At 50.4% G+C, this 14,195-nt stretch overlaps 1 protein-coding gene across 12 annotated transcripts in view; it reads left to right on the top strand.

The window, feature by feature from the left end:
* The window catches only part of EPB41L1 (erythrocyte membrane protein band 4.1 like 1), a 121,229-nt gene extending 109,179 nt beyond the window's left edge, over nt 1–12,050 (top strand). For 11 of the 12 annotated variants that reach the window (XM_032420114.1, XM_032420113.1, XM_032420111.1 and 8 more), the window contains 5 exons: nt 174–260; nt 1,061–1,144; nt 3,155–3,235; nt 3,580–3,696; nt 8,672–12,050. In XM_032420114.1, the coding sequence (XP_032276005.1) occupies nt 174–260; nt 1,061–1,144; nt 3,155–3,235; nt 3,580–3,696; nt 8,672–8,680 (378 nt within the window). In that variant the 3' untranslated portion in view covers nt 8,681–12,050. The remainder of the gene's footprint in view (nt 1–173; nt 261–1,060; nt 1,145–3,154; nt 3,236–3,579; nt 3,697–8,671) is intronic. The other variant, XM_032420116.1, reaches the window with a different exon arrangement.
* Nucleotides 12,051–14,195: the final 2,145 nt, after the last annotated feature.

The following is a 14,195-nucleotide window of genomic DNA, read 5'->3' as shown; positions in this document are numbered from 1 at the left end:
AGTGTGTGAGCTAGTGAGAGAGTGTGAGAACAGGTGTGTGTGTGAGCATGTGAGCCCGTGACAGTGTCACTCCTCCGCCTCGTGGCCGTGAGAGCTACACGGCTGTGGGCTCTGGCCATCCTGGGGGCCCACCCACGTGAGATCTGGCCATCTGAGCACTATTGTTTCCCCAGGAGAACAGTCTCAAGTCCGGGAAGGGGGCAGCCGCCATGATCCCAGGCCCACAGACGGTGGCCACGGATATCCGTTCTCTTTCTCCGGTAAGTGGGTAGGGCCAGCTCAGGCTAGGGGACTCTGTGCTGAGAATGCGGTTCATAGGTGGCCCTCAGCAAGTGCAGCGTAGAGCCCAGTGGGCTGCCCTTTGAAGCCCAGCGCCAGGAACCTGGATTGTTCTCAGATGCCCGCAGGGCTCCCTTGTGCCCACCAGAGTCTCATCCATCGCCTCCACCCCCCACATAACACACACCGGAGGGCATCGCAGCGTGAGGGTGAAGCAGTCCCCCTCCTTGGTGTGCCTGTGATGGGACAGCTCGTTTGCATCTGCTCTCCTTACTGACCAGGAGGAAAAATGAACTAGGAGTCCAGAGGCTCGCACTCTGGATGTGGCTCTGTCAGTGGCTCTCGTGGGCCTGAGTCTGTCACTGTGAGGTCTCTTGCATCTCCTGCATTCTCCAAGTCTGTCCTTCTCCTTGTCTAGCCCCGGAGGCCACATGTTCCCGGCTCTGACGGGGTGGGGGCTCGGGAGGGCTCTGTTTCTACCCTGAATCCCCTATTCATTCTTCTAAGATGCCAGGATTCTTAAAATCTGGGGTCTTGTTAGGATTCTGGGCCACGGGAACCTCGGGTTCTAGGAATCTGAGAGTCAACGGTTTGAGAATTTCATGGGTCTAGCCTTCTGAAGATTCCAGTATTCCTGAATTCTTAGAATCAGTGATTTGAAGCATCTTGGCTTCCAAACTTCACCTTCGTGGGGCCCCCTTGGCTTACCCCCTGACCTCCACCCTGCAGAGCCCAGTGTCCTTACCTGACCCCTGGGGTGGGGGGTGGTTATATTCTGCAGATCATCGGGAAAGATGTCCTCACCAGCACGTACGGCGCCACCGCGGAAACCCTCTCCACCTCCACCACCACCCATGTTACCAAAGTGAGTAGCAGCAGGGCGCCGTCTGCCCCCAGCCTGGCTGTGGGGCTGGGGAAGGTCATTGCCTTCGCTGTGCCTTCGATCGTGGACAGAGAAGACCTGTGGCGGTCTAGTTTCTGGAGTGCTGTGCGCTTTGTTCTGTACTACGGGTTGTCCTAGGCACGGACCCTGCCCTTCAACGTCGACAGCCAGGCTGGCGGGGGGCGAGACCACCTCACCTGAAGTAATTCTGAGCCATGGCATTTGCGCCTTATGGACCTTAAGTGCTGGCAGGATTTAGAGGGGGTGATGTAAGGGAGCCTCAAAGAGTGAGGAGGGGTTGTCTGGTAAAAGTGGGATTTGTGCAGGGTCTTAGGAAGCCAGGTAGGACTCGTGAGGGAGGAGAAGACAGATGCAGGTGTTCTAAGCGATGCAGAAGATGGGAGCAGAGACCGTGTATGTGTTTATTTGTTCACTGAGCGGATGTTAGTGAGCGTCAGCCTTACGCCCACCTCTGTGCAAGGGGTGCTGATGGCGGCTGCCGGCGATCCATGTTTGTGGGGACGGCGACAGTGGTCTCCGTCAGGGAGAAAGAGCATGCAGGGGGCGTAGCTGTGGGGAATTGGGGTGGACTGGAGGCAGGGGAAGACAAGGAGAGACAAATGAGACAAATCCCAGGACAGATGTGACCCTGAAGGGTCTAAGAGGCTTTTTTAACTGGGGCGTGACCCAGCGCAAAGAGGTTTAAGGAGAAGAGATTAGGTCCACCAGGATGCGCAGGTAGATGGGGGAAAGAAGAGAGGGAGAGTCTCGGAGTGACTAGGGTTGGGGGGCCTGGACCGGGCTCTGAACCACAGTGGGGGAAGGAAGAGGCGGGGCCACGGGAGGGGGTCACTCCCTAGGCGTCAGCTGTGACTCAGCCAATGAGCACAGAGGGCTGGGGGCAGGCTGGCCAAGCATCTCCATGCCTGAGTGGCCAGGAGGGAGGCAGGAGGGGGCCCAGGCCAGAAAGGGAGGCCTGGAGGAGAGGGGCCAGGGAGGCAGGTTGAAGTTGAGGTTTTGCTGAGCCATCCGAGGGAGATGTCTGCTGGGCCTCCCGTGCACACACCGACCCAGCCCTGCTCCCTCCCGTGGGTGCAGGACTCCTGCCGGACTCGAAACCTTTGCACGTTCCCCAGGAAGCCCCCCGCCCCCACTCTCACCAAAAGCATTTGTGAGCAGTGTTGACTTCACTGAAAGTTTTATGGGAAGGTTTCCCATCACACACCCCACCGCATGCAGCTCAGAAAACTCTTCTTCCCAAAGTTTCTCCCTCCCTGCCAACCAGGAGCCCCCTTCTGTCTGTCTGCTCCTGCTGGGATTTCCCTCAGCTACCACTCTCCTTGATATGCCGAGCAATTAGGTCCTTCCCCATCTTCTACTTCTAAACTTGCACCCAAACCCTGCGCTTTCAGAAAACATTGGAGGTTCTAAGTATTACCAATGCAGTTTTCTCTTGTAGTATTGTTCGAAGTCATTTAAGATAGAAGATTGTCACCATTCACATTTCATTCATGTGTTCATTCAACAAATCTGCATTTAGCACCTGCCCTGGTCAGATTGGACGGCGGGGAGGGGCGGAGGGGATACAGAAATGAACAAAATGCAGCCCCTGCCCTCAAGAGCTCCAGCCTAGTGAGCCAGGCCCGGTCACACACACAAGGTCAACGTGAGGCAGAGAGCTCCGGAAACCGCGCAACAGAGACAGACTTGGTGCTCGGGGAGTACCAAGGCAGGAGGGGGGTAGGGTCACCAACCGGGATCAGGGAGACATGACTAAAGCTGGGCTTGGAAGACCTAGGGGGGCAGTTTGGTAGTTGGGGGAGTGGTGGCCACAGGCAAGACGTGCCGTCTAAAGTCCCAAAACCAGAAGAGGGAGCCAGGAGAGAAGGTGACTGCTGGTTCCAGCCTCGCCCTTGAGGGGTGCTTTGGATGGGTGCCCTGTCACAACCCCACAGGACGCAGGGCTGACCTTGCCGCCCTCTCACTCTACAGACTGTGAAAGGGGGGTTTTCTGAGACGAGGATCGAGAAGCGGATCATCATCACTGGGGATGAAGATGTTGATCAAGACCAGGTATGGGGGTAGGGAACACTGTTCCTGGGGGCCCTGCCCAGTCCCCAGTCCCTCCCGTATTGGGTCACCCATGGACAGCTGCCCTTGTGGGCAGAGATGAAGTCCACCTCATGCTGATTCTTGTTCAGACAAGGAGCCCCAAATGAACCCCAAAGGAAGAGACATAGAATGGGAGCCTGAAGGAGCCAGAGGCCCCGAGTTCTGGGCTCTCTCTTTAACTCTTTGACCACTGCCCCTCCCTAGGCCTATTTCCACAGCTGTACACGAAGGGGCTTGTCGGTCTCCATGGCCTCTCCTGTGTTCGATATCCTGTGGTTCCTCACTTTGTTGCTCTTTTCTACCAGGCCCTGGCTTTGGCCATCAAGGAGGCCAAACTGCAGCATCCTGACATGCTGGTAACCAAAGCTGTCGTATACAGAGAAACAGACCCGTCCCCAGAGGAGAGGGACAGGAAGCCACAGGTAAGCCCTCTGGGGCTCAGCAGCCAGGAGAGGGAGGAGGGAACCGTGGTAAGATCTTCTCAGGGTCGTTTCCATCTGAGAATCCGTCAGGTGGCTTGGTCCCTAGCACAGTTTTAAGTGCCCACATTCCTGGTCTGTGGCTCAAAGGAGAGAAGTAGCTCCCCCAAATACAACAAATCAGAGTGGGTGATGGCGGGGGAAGACTGGTTCCTTGGCTTCTCGGAGGTTTCAGGCCCCAGACCCAGAAAAGTATATTTGGAAGTGATAAGGACCGGGAGAGAGGGTTGATAGCAGGTCCTGAGGTGGGACAGCTGGAGACAAGCATAGCCTCACTGGCCATTAACTAGAAACTTGAAGCTAGAAAAAGGCCCCTCAGGCCCAGGGCCACCTTCCTGTCCCTGAGTCTCTGCCTCCATCACAGGTCACTGGGTATTGCTAAAGGGGAATATGATGACCAGAGTTCTCGATCCCATCTGTGTTGCTAGATTGCAAACCCTTGACTTCTCAGGCTACCCTGGGCCAGGAACTTACTTTTCTGTTTCCTTATGGACAGACCATCTGTGCCTTGCTGAACAAGAAGAAGGAGATGGTGCTATAGCGGATAGGGCTTTTATCAGCCTAAATTGGGGGAGGGGTTCTTCTGGTCCCTCTGGAAATTGAATTTTATCAGGTCTATAAAATGAAATCTCACAGACATTGAGTTGAGTGCGAGAATTCTATACAAGTTCAAAAGTAGGCCAGCTAATCAATGATGGCAAAAGTCAGAATAGTGCTTAGTTCCGGGATGTGATATTGACAGGGAGGAGTCACAAGGGAACCTTTGAGGGTGCTGGAAATGTCAGCGTCTTGAACGGGGTAGGTCACTTGGGTGTATACATACATAAGGACATGTCGAGCTGTATACTTGGATTTGTGCTCTTTACACGTCTCATACGTTGTACCACAATGAAAAAAAGAACTCATCTCAAAGACCTACAAGGAGTAGATCTCCTTTTTGCCCTCTTCCCTGATGAATGAGACCGTGTTCTCTAGCGAGATACGGGAATGCGGATCACCACCCCTTTCCTGTCAGAAGAAAAAGCACTGAAACATTTCCTGCCACTTTGAAAGGCTGCCAAACCCTGGTCTAGATTGTGCTGTCCAACAGAACTTTCTGCAGCGATGGACATGTTTTCTTTGTTATCATGCAACACACATGGCTACTGGACACTTGAAATTGGCTAATCTGAAATCAGATTGCTTTAAGGGTAAAATGCATGCAGGATTTTGAAGACTTAATGTGAAAAAAGGCATGCAAATGCCTCAGTAGTGTTTCTATTGATTCCATGTTCAAATGATCATGTTTGGATATATTGGGTTAAGTAAAACATATTATTGAAGTTCATGTCCCCTGTTTCTGTTACTCATTTTAAGGTAATTTAAAATTTAGAATTTTTATTTAGGAATGAAAAGTTTCTATCTAGAAGATTTAAGGAAGTTAGAAATATCTAGAAAATTTAGCGAATTCCGTCTAGAGAAATGTAAATTCCATACGTGGCTCTTGTTTCTGTTTCTGTTAGCACTGCTCTAGAAGTATAAGCTGGCCATGGGCAGAGCCTACCTCCCAGCCTTCCTCAGGCTTCCATGCAAATTGTCCCTCCTGTCCACTCCATCATCCAGTTATTCTTGCTTTTCATCCCCCAGATCTCCGAGTGGTAGCGCACTGGCAGCTTCACCTGGGAGAACTGTGGTCATAAAGTCTGATTTAGAAGGACTGGACCGGACCTGGGAGTCTGTATTTATATGTTGGTCCTTAGGAAGTCCTTGTGCAGCCCCTGGTGCAAAGAATTCTGTGCTGGCTCCAATCCCAGCCAGTCCCCCGTGGGCATGCAGTTTCCTCACTTGCAAAATGGAGAGATGGGGCAAGCGCCTCCCAGGCATGGACTTCTGGCTGTTTATTTGCTTTCCTAGAGTACGTGTTTCTCCTATTTTTTCCTTTCCCTGTCTTGTTCCTCCCCCTCTTTCCCAGAGCATTTCCAGCCAGTCCCCCAGGCTCCTGCCTTCCCATGTTCCCTGGCCGCTCAGAGCTCTAGTCCCTGCCGCCACATCCTGCCCCCCCAACTCCCCCCCACCCCTGCCACTGTGCAGCCTTTCATATCTGCCCACTTGGTGGGTCTCATTCTTCCTCCTCGCCCCTCTGTTAGTTCTTCCTTTGATGCCATTGTCCCACGCAACACCATTCTCTCTGTCTCTCCTCTCTCTCTCTCTCCAACCCCCTCCTTCTCTCTCTCCTTCTTTCCCTCTCTCCCTCTCTCTCTCCTCGCTCTCCTTCCTCTATCTCTCTCTCTCTCTCTCCTTCCCTCTCTTCCTGTCTCTCCTTCTCTCCCTGTCAGATTCTTCTGTAAAGGTCACCTTGTTCATGTCACCCTGGAAAGACAGAAGTTTCTCCCTTGCCTTTTCTCTCCACATGCTTTGCCACTAGTTAGGAACCACCTTTGACCCCCTAATCTTGTCAGACTCACTCATTCTGGGGGAGAGATCTTCTCTGAGTTTGAAAAGTCTTTTTTAAAGTGCTTGAAACATGTCGGATTGATGGATGGATGGATCTTGGTAGCCCAAGGAAAGATCTGGAATCCTGCAAACCTGGATTCAGTCTCAGCCCTGCCTGTTATTAGCAATGTGACTTCCAGCAGATTATTTATCTCTGCACTTTGCTCATCAGCTAGTGGTCAACAACCATAATCACAGTGATGATAATTGCTGAAATGTATGGCATGTTTACACTATTCCGGGCACCAGGCCATGCACTTGACCTAAGTATTGTCATCTGCTCATTCTCACAAATGAGGAAACTGAGCCCCTGAGATGTTAGGTGACTTGCTCAGAGCCATAGGGCTTGATGCGGGAGTCAAAGCTCATCTATGAGACTCCAAAGCTACCCTGTGGTCCTAACCTCCTTATCCCATAGGGTTGGTGAGATCATATATATAACAGTACTTAGCACAGTGCCTGGCACATAATAAGTGCTCAGTAAAAGCGAAGGGTGACTGATTACTATCAACGCAAAGTAAGCTAACAAAACACTGCACATTCGGAATCTGATATAATAAACTGAGATGAATAAATTATAATATGGCATTGTTTAGATGTCCCTGGCACTTCTGAAGTGTGTAAAGGCTTTTGAAGACATCCCACATCGTGTTTACACTGAGCTATAGGACTTAAAGTGCAGCCTGCCACTGTAAAAAAAAAAAAAAAATCCTCAGGTAGTTAGCAGAATTAAGTAGAAAGAACACACCCAGGCTTTGGGGCCAGAAACTCCTTGCTAGCAGTGTGCCCAGAGGAACCTCCCTGGGCCTCAGTTTCCTCATCTACAGTTAACCTAGAAATTGGAGCTGCTATAAGAATTAAACATCTGTGAGCATCTTAGTCTGGGCTGCTATGACAGTACACCATAGACTGGGTGGCTTAAACAATGCACATTTATTTCTCCCAATTATGGGGGCTGGAAAGTCCAAGATCAAGGTGCAGGTGGCTGTCTTCTCTATGTATCCTTCCATGGAAGGGAGCACAGAGAAAGAGAGAGAGAGAGAGAATCTCTCTTGTGTATCTTTTTATAAGGGCATTAATCCTATATATGAGGGCTCCACCCTTACAACCTAAGTACCTCCCGAAGACCCCCAGCCCCTCACATTGAGAATTAAGGCTTCAACGTATGCATTTTGGAAGGGGGGACACAAATATTCAGTCCACAGCAGTGACACACAAGGACAGGGCCTCACATACAGAAAGTGCTTAGCGCTTTGAACCCGCATCCTTATCCCCTGAGGTTTCGCCATGTTCAGGGACGGATGAGAGCCCTGAGTAAGTCAGACCGTAAGCTTCTATCACCAGCCTGGTGCACAAGCCCTGTCTCCTCGTAGGTGTCCATCTTGCTGGCCTTTAGCTTCTCTCTCCTCCCTGAATCCTCCAGAAACATCTGCTCAGACTCCACTTGACTCTTGGCCTTCCTTCCAGAAGTTCCTCCTCTTTGAAGTTCCTGCTGTGAGTGTGTAAAGCACAGCCACCCAACTGACACAGGGTCTTTTTTTTCCCCTGGCAACTCACGGCCAGGTGTGCGGTTTCTGCTCCATCTTCTCCCACTGGCCCACCTCCTTCAGACAGAACCTGTCTCCCAAACACTGCCAGCAACACCCAGCTTCCTTACCTTCAAGATTTGGATGAAGTGGGAGGGAAAAAAATGACCTGTTTCAGAGCAGGAACCTTGGGTTCTAGTCTCATTTCTGTCACCAACTCACTATGACATTGAACTCTCTGGGTCTCAATTTTCCCATCTGTCAACTAAACTGAGAAGGATTTCATGTCTGTGAGTCCATTCATACTTGACCTTATGTGAGTGGGAGAGGGCAGGAAGGACACCCCACCTGTTAAGTGGTTTTGGGTGGCTCCCATGCACCACGCACAGTGACGAGCACTGGAGGCCTAAAGAAGTTAATAAACTCACCCAAGGTGGCAGAGCTCGTAGGCTATGGAATGAACTCAGGAGGTCTGCTTGCAGAGCTCATGCCCTTGACCACGAAATTTTGGAGTCAAACCTGAGTTGGAATCCAGGCTCCACTTTCTTTATGGAAATGCTGCTCCCTGGGGTTTAATCCCCAGGACACACAGGCCCATGGAGATCAGAGAGGAAAAACAAAGAGCTTCTGCCATCACAACTGAACAGTTCTTAGACCGAGAGAAGGTAGGAAGAAAAGGTGAACTGCATGTATGTGATCTGAGCTTCTTAGTGTTAAAGGAAACTTGGACAGATTTCCAGACAGATGTGGGTTCAGGTCTCAGCTGTGTGGCCTTGGACAAGTCACTTTATCTTCCTGAGCCACAGGAAAGGTAGCTAAAACAACCTCTTGCCACGTATTTAAAGATGAATGAGCAAAAGTTATTAATTTTTCTTGTCCTCTTCCTTCGTGTCCCCTTCCCTCCACGCCTCCGGCCCTAGGAATCCTGACCTCTGTGAAGAGATGCTGGCGTTTCTGGTCCAACCCAAGCCAGAGAACCGTTAAGAAGGGGCCTTCATTCTGGATTCTCCGACTCAACACCGAAGTCCCAGCTGTGACGTACTGTCACCGAAGAGGAACTGGGAAAGGAAAAGCATATATATATAGATATATATAGATATAGATATATATACAGGAAACACCGCGTCCTTGCACTGCTGCTGAGGCTGGTCACGCAATCGGCCAACAGCAACAACCAACATCTGAACACCTACATTTCCTTTGCAGACAAATTGAAGAACTGGTGGGATTTTTCAGGAAAAAAAAAATATATATATGTAATGACAATAATCTCTTGCTCCCCCTTTCGAAGCCCTGCGGAACGACAAAGGCAAGCCAGACCACACTGATCGTAGGAGTACAAAACAACCCTGGTTCTGCACGTGACCTTGCGTGGACGAGCATCCCATTTGTCCTGAAGTGTGTGCTGTCCACTCCAGTGCAAAGGAAACACTTTTGCAGCAAAGCAAGAGAAGTCGCGGCAGCAAGACACGCACTGTCAACCATTTGCCGAGAAAGAAAGAAAATCCCCCACTCGGAAAGGAGGAGGAACACTGGATTATTATTTTTTGGGTCTTGACACTGGGCTGCAAAATCCACCTTCCTTCCTTCCGCCTCCCCTCCCCCTCAACTCACACGTCTTGTCATTTCTGTCTCGGCTCCCCCCTCCCCCTCCCCCACCCTCTGTATCCGGGTCCTGCCAAGGGCCGCTGCAGATGACTCTGGTTTGGGACAAGAAAAAGAAAAGAAGGCAAGAGCAGAAAACCCAGCCACGGGAAGGAAAGTAGACATTGTATGTTTATGGGTTCTCATTATGAAGGTGCAGCTTGTAGGAGATGTGGATGGATGTGCTTTTAAGTTATGTATATGACATATAACAGGAAACAAATATTAAAATAAACAGTGCTGGTAAGTATGAAGCTGACATTTTAAAATTATAATTATCCGACTGTGATTGATGTATCCCAAAGTTCTTAGATCTCACTGAACCGGCCCAGCCGAGGAGACCTGGACTCTGGCTGTGGGCTGCTCGCAGTAGGAGCTGACGGTTCAGCGTAGTAATACAGTGTGTGGTATTTGTAATTGGTTGATTGGTGGGGAGGGGTGGGGTCCCCAGATGGAGGGGCAGGGGTTTGGCAAGAAGGAAGAAACACAGATGTAGTCCAAGATGCCTTCCCTCCATCCCCCTCAGGCAGTAGCCACCAGGGCCTGGTCTGTGCTCAGGTGTGGGGTCCAGAGTCAGGATTCTGCTACAGGGGTCCCCTGGCTCAGCCCCCATACCTCCCTAGGGGGTTTGCTTCGGTTTTCAGTCTTCTCTTTTTTCGGCCACATATCTTTTCCCTGACCACATTGTGACAGCTGACTCCCCATGCAAAGCGACGTGACACCCGCCAGCCGCCGCACAGGATGGTGGCTTTAACCTGGCTGGCTGGAGAGCCTGGCTGCCTCTCGTCCTCTGTGCCTCCCACATTCGTTTTCTTCCTCCTGGGCCAAAGCAGCCATGGTAGAGACCATGAACACAGGGCAGGCCCCATGGGGCAGAACTTCATTTCCAAAGGCTTTGCCTGCCCCCCCCGACAAGCCTCGGATGAAAGGTGGTGTTGCTCAGAGGCTCCTTCTATGTATGAGACTCTGGCTTTGGAAACCTCCCCTTTAGCCAGCGTCTGAGCTCTGAGTCTGTACTGTCAGGGTCCCCAGAATTGCCTTCAGACCACAGAAGCTCTTGGAGAATACCCCTTCCAAAGCTTGGGCTTTCCCAGTCTTGCCTGCCAGGAGCTGCTTCCCTGAGCTCAATGAGTCCCCTTTGGAAGGAATATGTCCCCACCGCACTTTTAATTTCTCAGTCCCATATTACCTCCCCCCGTCCCACCTCTACAGCGGTCATTAAATTCATTCAACAAATATTTATTGAGTACCTACTTGTGCCAGGCACTATGCTGGGACTGCAGGAGAGAATGTGGGGGAGGGGAGGGACCTGGAAGTCCTCTCAGCCAGCCTTACATCTTCAATCATGGCTTGCCCCTCTGAGAGCATTTCCACATTCTCTCCAATTATTGGCCATTGCCCAGGGATACCCCCCCAGAGGGCCCCGGCGTACTTCTCAGTTACCCCAATGACATATACGCTTAGTTTGCTAAGCTGGTGCTGACCTGAGGACGAGAAACCAGAACAGTGTGTGCGTCTGTGGGCAAAAATGGGACAGAGAGCAGGCAGAGAGAGCCCTGCCCCTGGGGCTCAGATGGGAGATTCAGTCACATCCCTCCCCCCCCAGCAAGACCGGTGGCCCCCACTCCAACCCCCCTGAGTGCGACAGCTCACTTCCATGCACCAGGTTCTTTTTACCATCTTGGTGGAGAAGCCACAGAACCTCCTTCCCACCCCTTTCAACCGGAGAGCTCCTATTCTTTCTGGGCCAAGAACTGGAATGGCTCCATCCTCCCTGGGCTACCTGGAATTTGGCTCAGGCACCCCTGTCTTTGCAGGAACCAGGCGTCCCGAGCACACTGGTCACACCTCAGAGGGAGAGTATTTGTTCTGTGGCTTCAGAGCAGGGATGAAGTGACCAGACTTAGCCTGTGGGCTGGCTAGGGTTTGTGGAACTCTCCGCCCCACGGATGCTGTGACCTTCCTTCCGTGGAGAGACAGGGAGCGCCACAAGGGAGGAGGGGAGCTGCAAAGCTGAAATCTAGGGCACTGTTTCCTCCCATCCTCCTCTTCATAGACAATATAGATGTTTGTCTTGTCTGTCTTCAACCTACTTTTCTTTTTTTCCTTTTTACATTTCTCATCCTTTCTGTGCTGCCTCTCCACCCAGGAGACCATGTAGCATATGGAAAATGTCCTGGAGGGTATCCTGACTCAGCCCCTAACTCACCATGTGACATTGGACTAGTCCCACCACCCCCCTCCTTTGGGGCCTCAGTTTCCCCATTTGCAAAATGAGCAGGATAAACCAGATGCTCTCCAGGGTCTTTTTCCGGGTCTGCTGTCCCACAGATCTTCATTTTCTCTTGTTTTGCTTTCTTGGGATCTTTTCCGTCTGAGGGGACAGGAAGTGCCAGGACCTGTTTCAGTTTGTGAATCCTGCAAGCACATTCCAAGACTGGCCTGCAATTGCATGAGCAACATCACTCTAAAGGATTTTTTTTTTTTTTCAAAAGCACTTACCAACCAACTGCGATGCTGTCCTGTTCCTTTTTACTCACACCCCTCCCTCCCCTCTCGTCCCCACGCTCCCCCACCTCAGTGCTCTGTGCTGTATGCGTGTGCTCTCTGTTCTTGTATACTCAATAAAAGTGAAATAAATGTGTTTGATGCTGAACCACAAACTGCCTTGGCATCTCTGCTCTCTCTCTCTCTCTCTGACCTTAGCTACCAGTACAAGTTGGCATTGTGGGAAGGGCGAAAACGGGGGTGGAAGAAATCCCACCCTTGAACACTTCCATTCAACACGTACTTGCGGCTTGCAGTGTGGTCTGTGACTTGGGTTAGACTGCGCAGGCGCAGCAGGTAAGACATACCTGCCCTCCAGGACCTGTCGGGCTGCTAGAGCACAGGACACATAATACAACAGGCAAGCAGCCAGAGGCAATTCCAGAGTGATCAGCACCAGGAAGCAAATGCACAGAGGCAGGTAATGGTTGCTGAAGGAGACCACTTCAATAAGGTGGCCAGTTACGGCCTCCCTGAGGAGGAGCTGAATGAAGAGAAAGAGCCAATAAGGTGAGGGACTTGGGCAAGAATATTCTAGGCAGAAGGAACAGTAAGATGTGGGCCCCAGGATACAGAGGGGCTTGATGTATGGAGGAACAGCATGATCCCTCCTCTTTCTAAAAGAAGAACACTTACACTGGGGTCTCTTCCTACAACCCTCTCCATGGGAGCCTAGTATCCATGTATAGAGCAACCCCCAGCTTCAACTTTGGCCCACCACCACATACATTGCCATATCCCTGTATGTGCCACCTGTCCCATTAGTGACTTAGTTACTCAAACGAACTCTGTAAATTATATATATGTGTGTATATATATATATAATATATACATATATTATATATATATGAAACGATATTACTTCCATAAAACTAGTGTCGCTTGCCAAGGAAAGGAGGTCTTCATAAAAATAAATGCAAAGATATAAAATTAAAAACCCATAATCCATGTAAAACTTACTCCTTGGGCTCCCTGAGTTGCATGTACCACACTTTCCTTGCTATTCTACTAAGTGACTCACCTTTCTTTATTGCCCCAAATCTCACAAGTGAGAACCACTGCAAATAATTGGGTGCATTTTCTTCCACTCTTTTTCCAGGTATGTATATCTCTTCAGAGCTTAAGTTATCAGGTACATACCATTCTAAATACTATTCTAAACTTAAATTCTGAGCATTTCCTAGTAATTTTGAATACCAAATACTATTTTTTTCTTTCTAAAGGTAATTCACTAAATGACACAAAATGCTGTGCAGTGGAAAGCAATTCTTCAACCCTCTCCAGACTCCTGTCCATTGTCAGAGGCAATTGCTTTCAGGAGCTTTGTGAATCCTTCCCTGAATTTTTTCCTGTACGTTTCTTTTAGTTATCTGTCACCCATGGAGTTCTGGAATAGGACACGGTTTGCAAATATTGGGTCCCCACACACTCTGGATCTGTATCTTTATCTCCCAGAAATACAGGGTCAGCCTCTGTGTTGCTTGGGAATAACCTGGGGTTGATTAATCTAGATCAGTGGTTCTCAAACGGAGGGGAGGGGAGTGATTTTGCCCTCCTCCAGGGAACATTTAGCAATGTCGGAAGACATTTTTGGTTGTTACAACTGAGGGGTACTATTGGCATTTAGTAGGTAGAGTCCAGGGATGCTGCTAAACATCCTGTAATCACAGGACAGCTCCCACAACAAATCTGGTCTGATTTGTCGGTAGTGCCAGAGTTGAAAACCTGATCTGGATGGACATGTGACCCATAAGGTGGCATTCCAGGGCCCCCATCTGTAGCTTCCAAGCCCATAATTTAGTGCTGGAGTCTCTGAGAAGATGGTGAGCCCAGCTGGTACAGGGAGCTCTGAGACCAGGCCACGGAGCTCAGCACCCAGCCCTGGGAATAAGGAGGGTCAGGGAGGGAGCTGAGCTTCTTCAGGCAGGAAATGGAACCGACATGACGGGCTGAGTGTGACATGCGTGACTGTGACTGATGGAGGCCAAATCTGGTTAATCCAGCAGCAGCTTATTGTGATTAGCCATGACTGCAGGGCCTCGTCTAGTCTGCAACCCACTAAGAGATGAGTTTTGACTGAGACAAATTGGTGTGTCCAGCTGTCACTGAGGAAGGGTGACAGACAAGCTAAGAAGCAGCAGCAGAGGGACAAGAATAGCCAGTCAGGCCTTGGTTTGCATCCTAACTCTGCCACTCTCCAGCTGCGTAACCTCTCTGAGCCTCGGTTTTCTCTTCTGTAAGCTGGGAATATTA

Source organism: Phoca vitulina, unplaced genomic scaffold (assembly GCF_004348235.1).
Source record: "Phoca vitulina isolate PV1807 unplaced genomic scaffold, GSC_HSeal_1.0 scaffold22, whole genome shotgun sequence".
NCBI lineage: Eukaryota > Metazoa > Chordata > Mammalia > Carnivora > Phocidae > Phoca > Phoca vitulina.
This window is presented reverse-complemented; position numbering and strand designations above follow the sequence as displayed.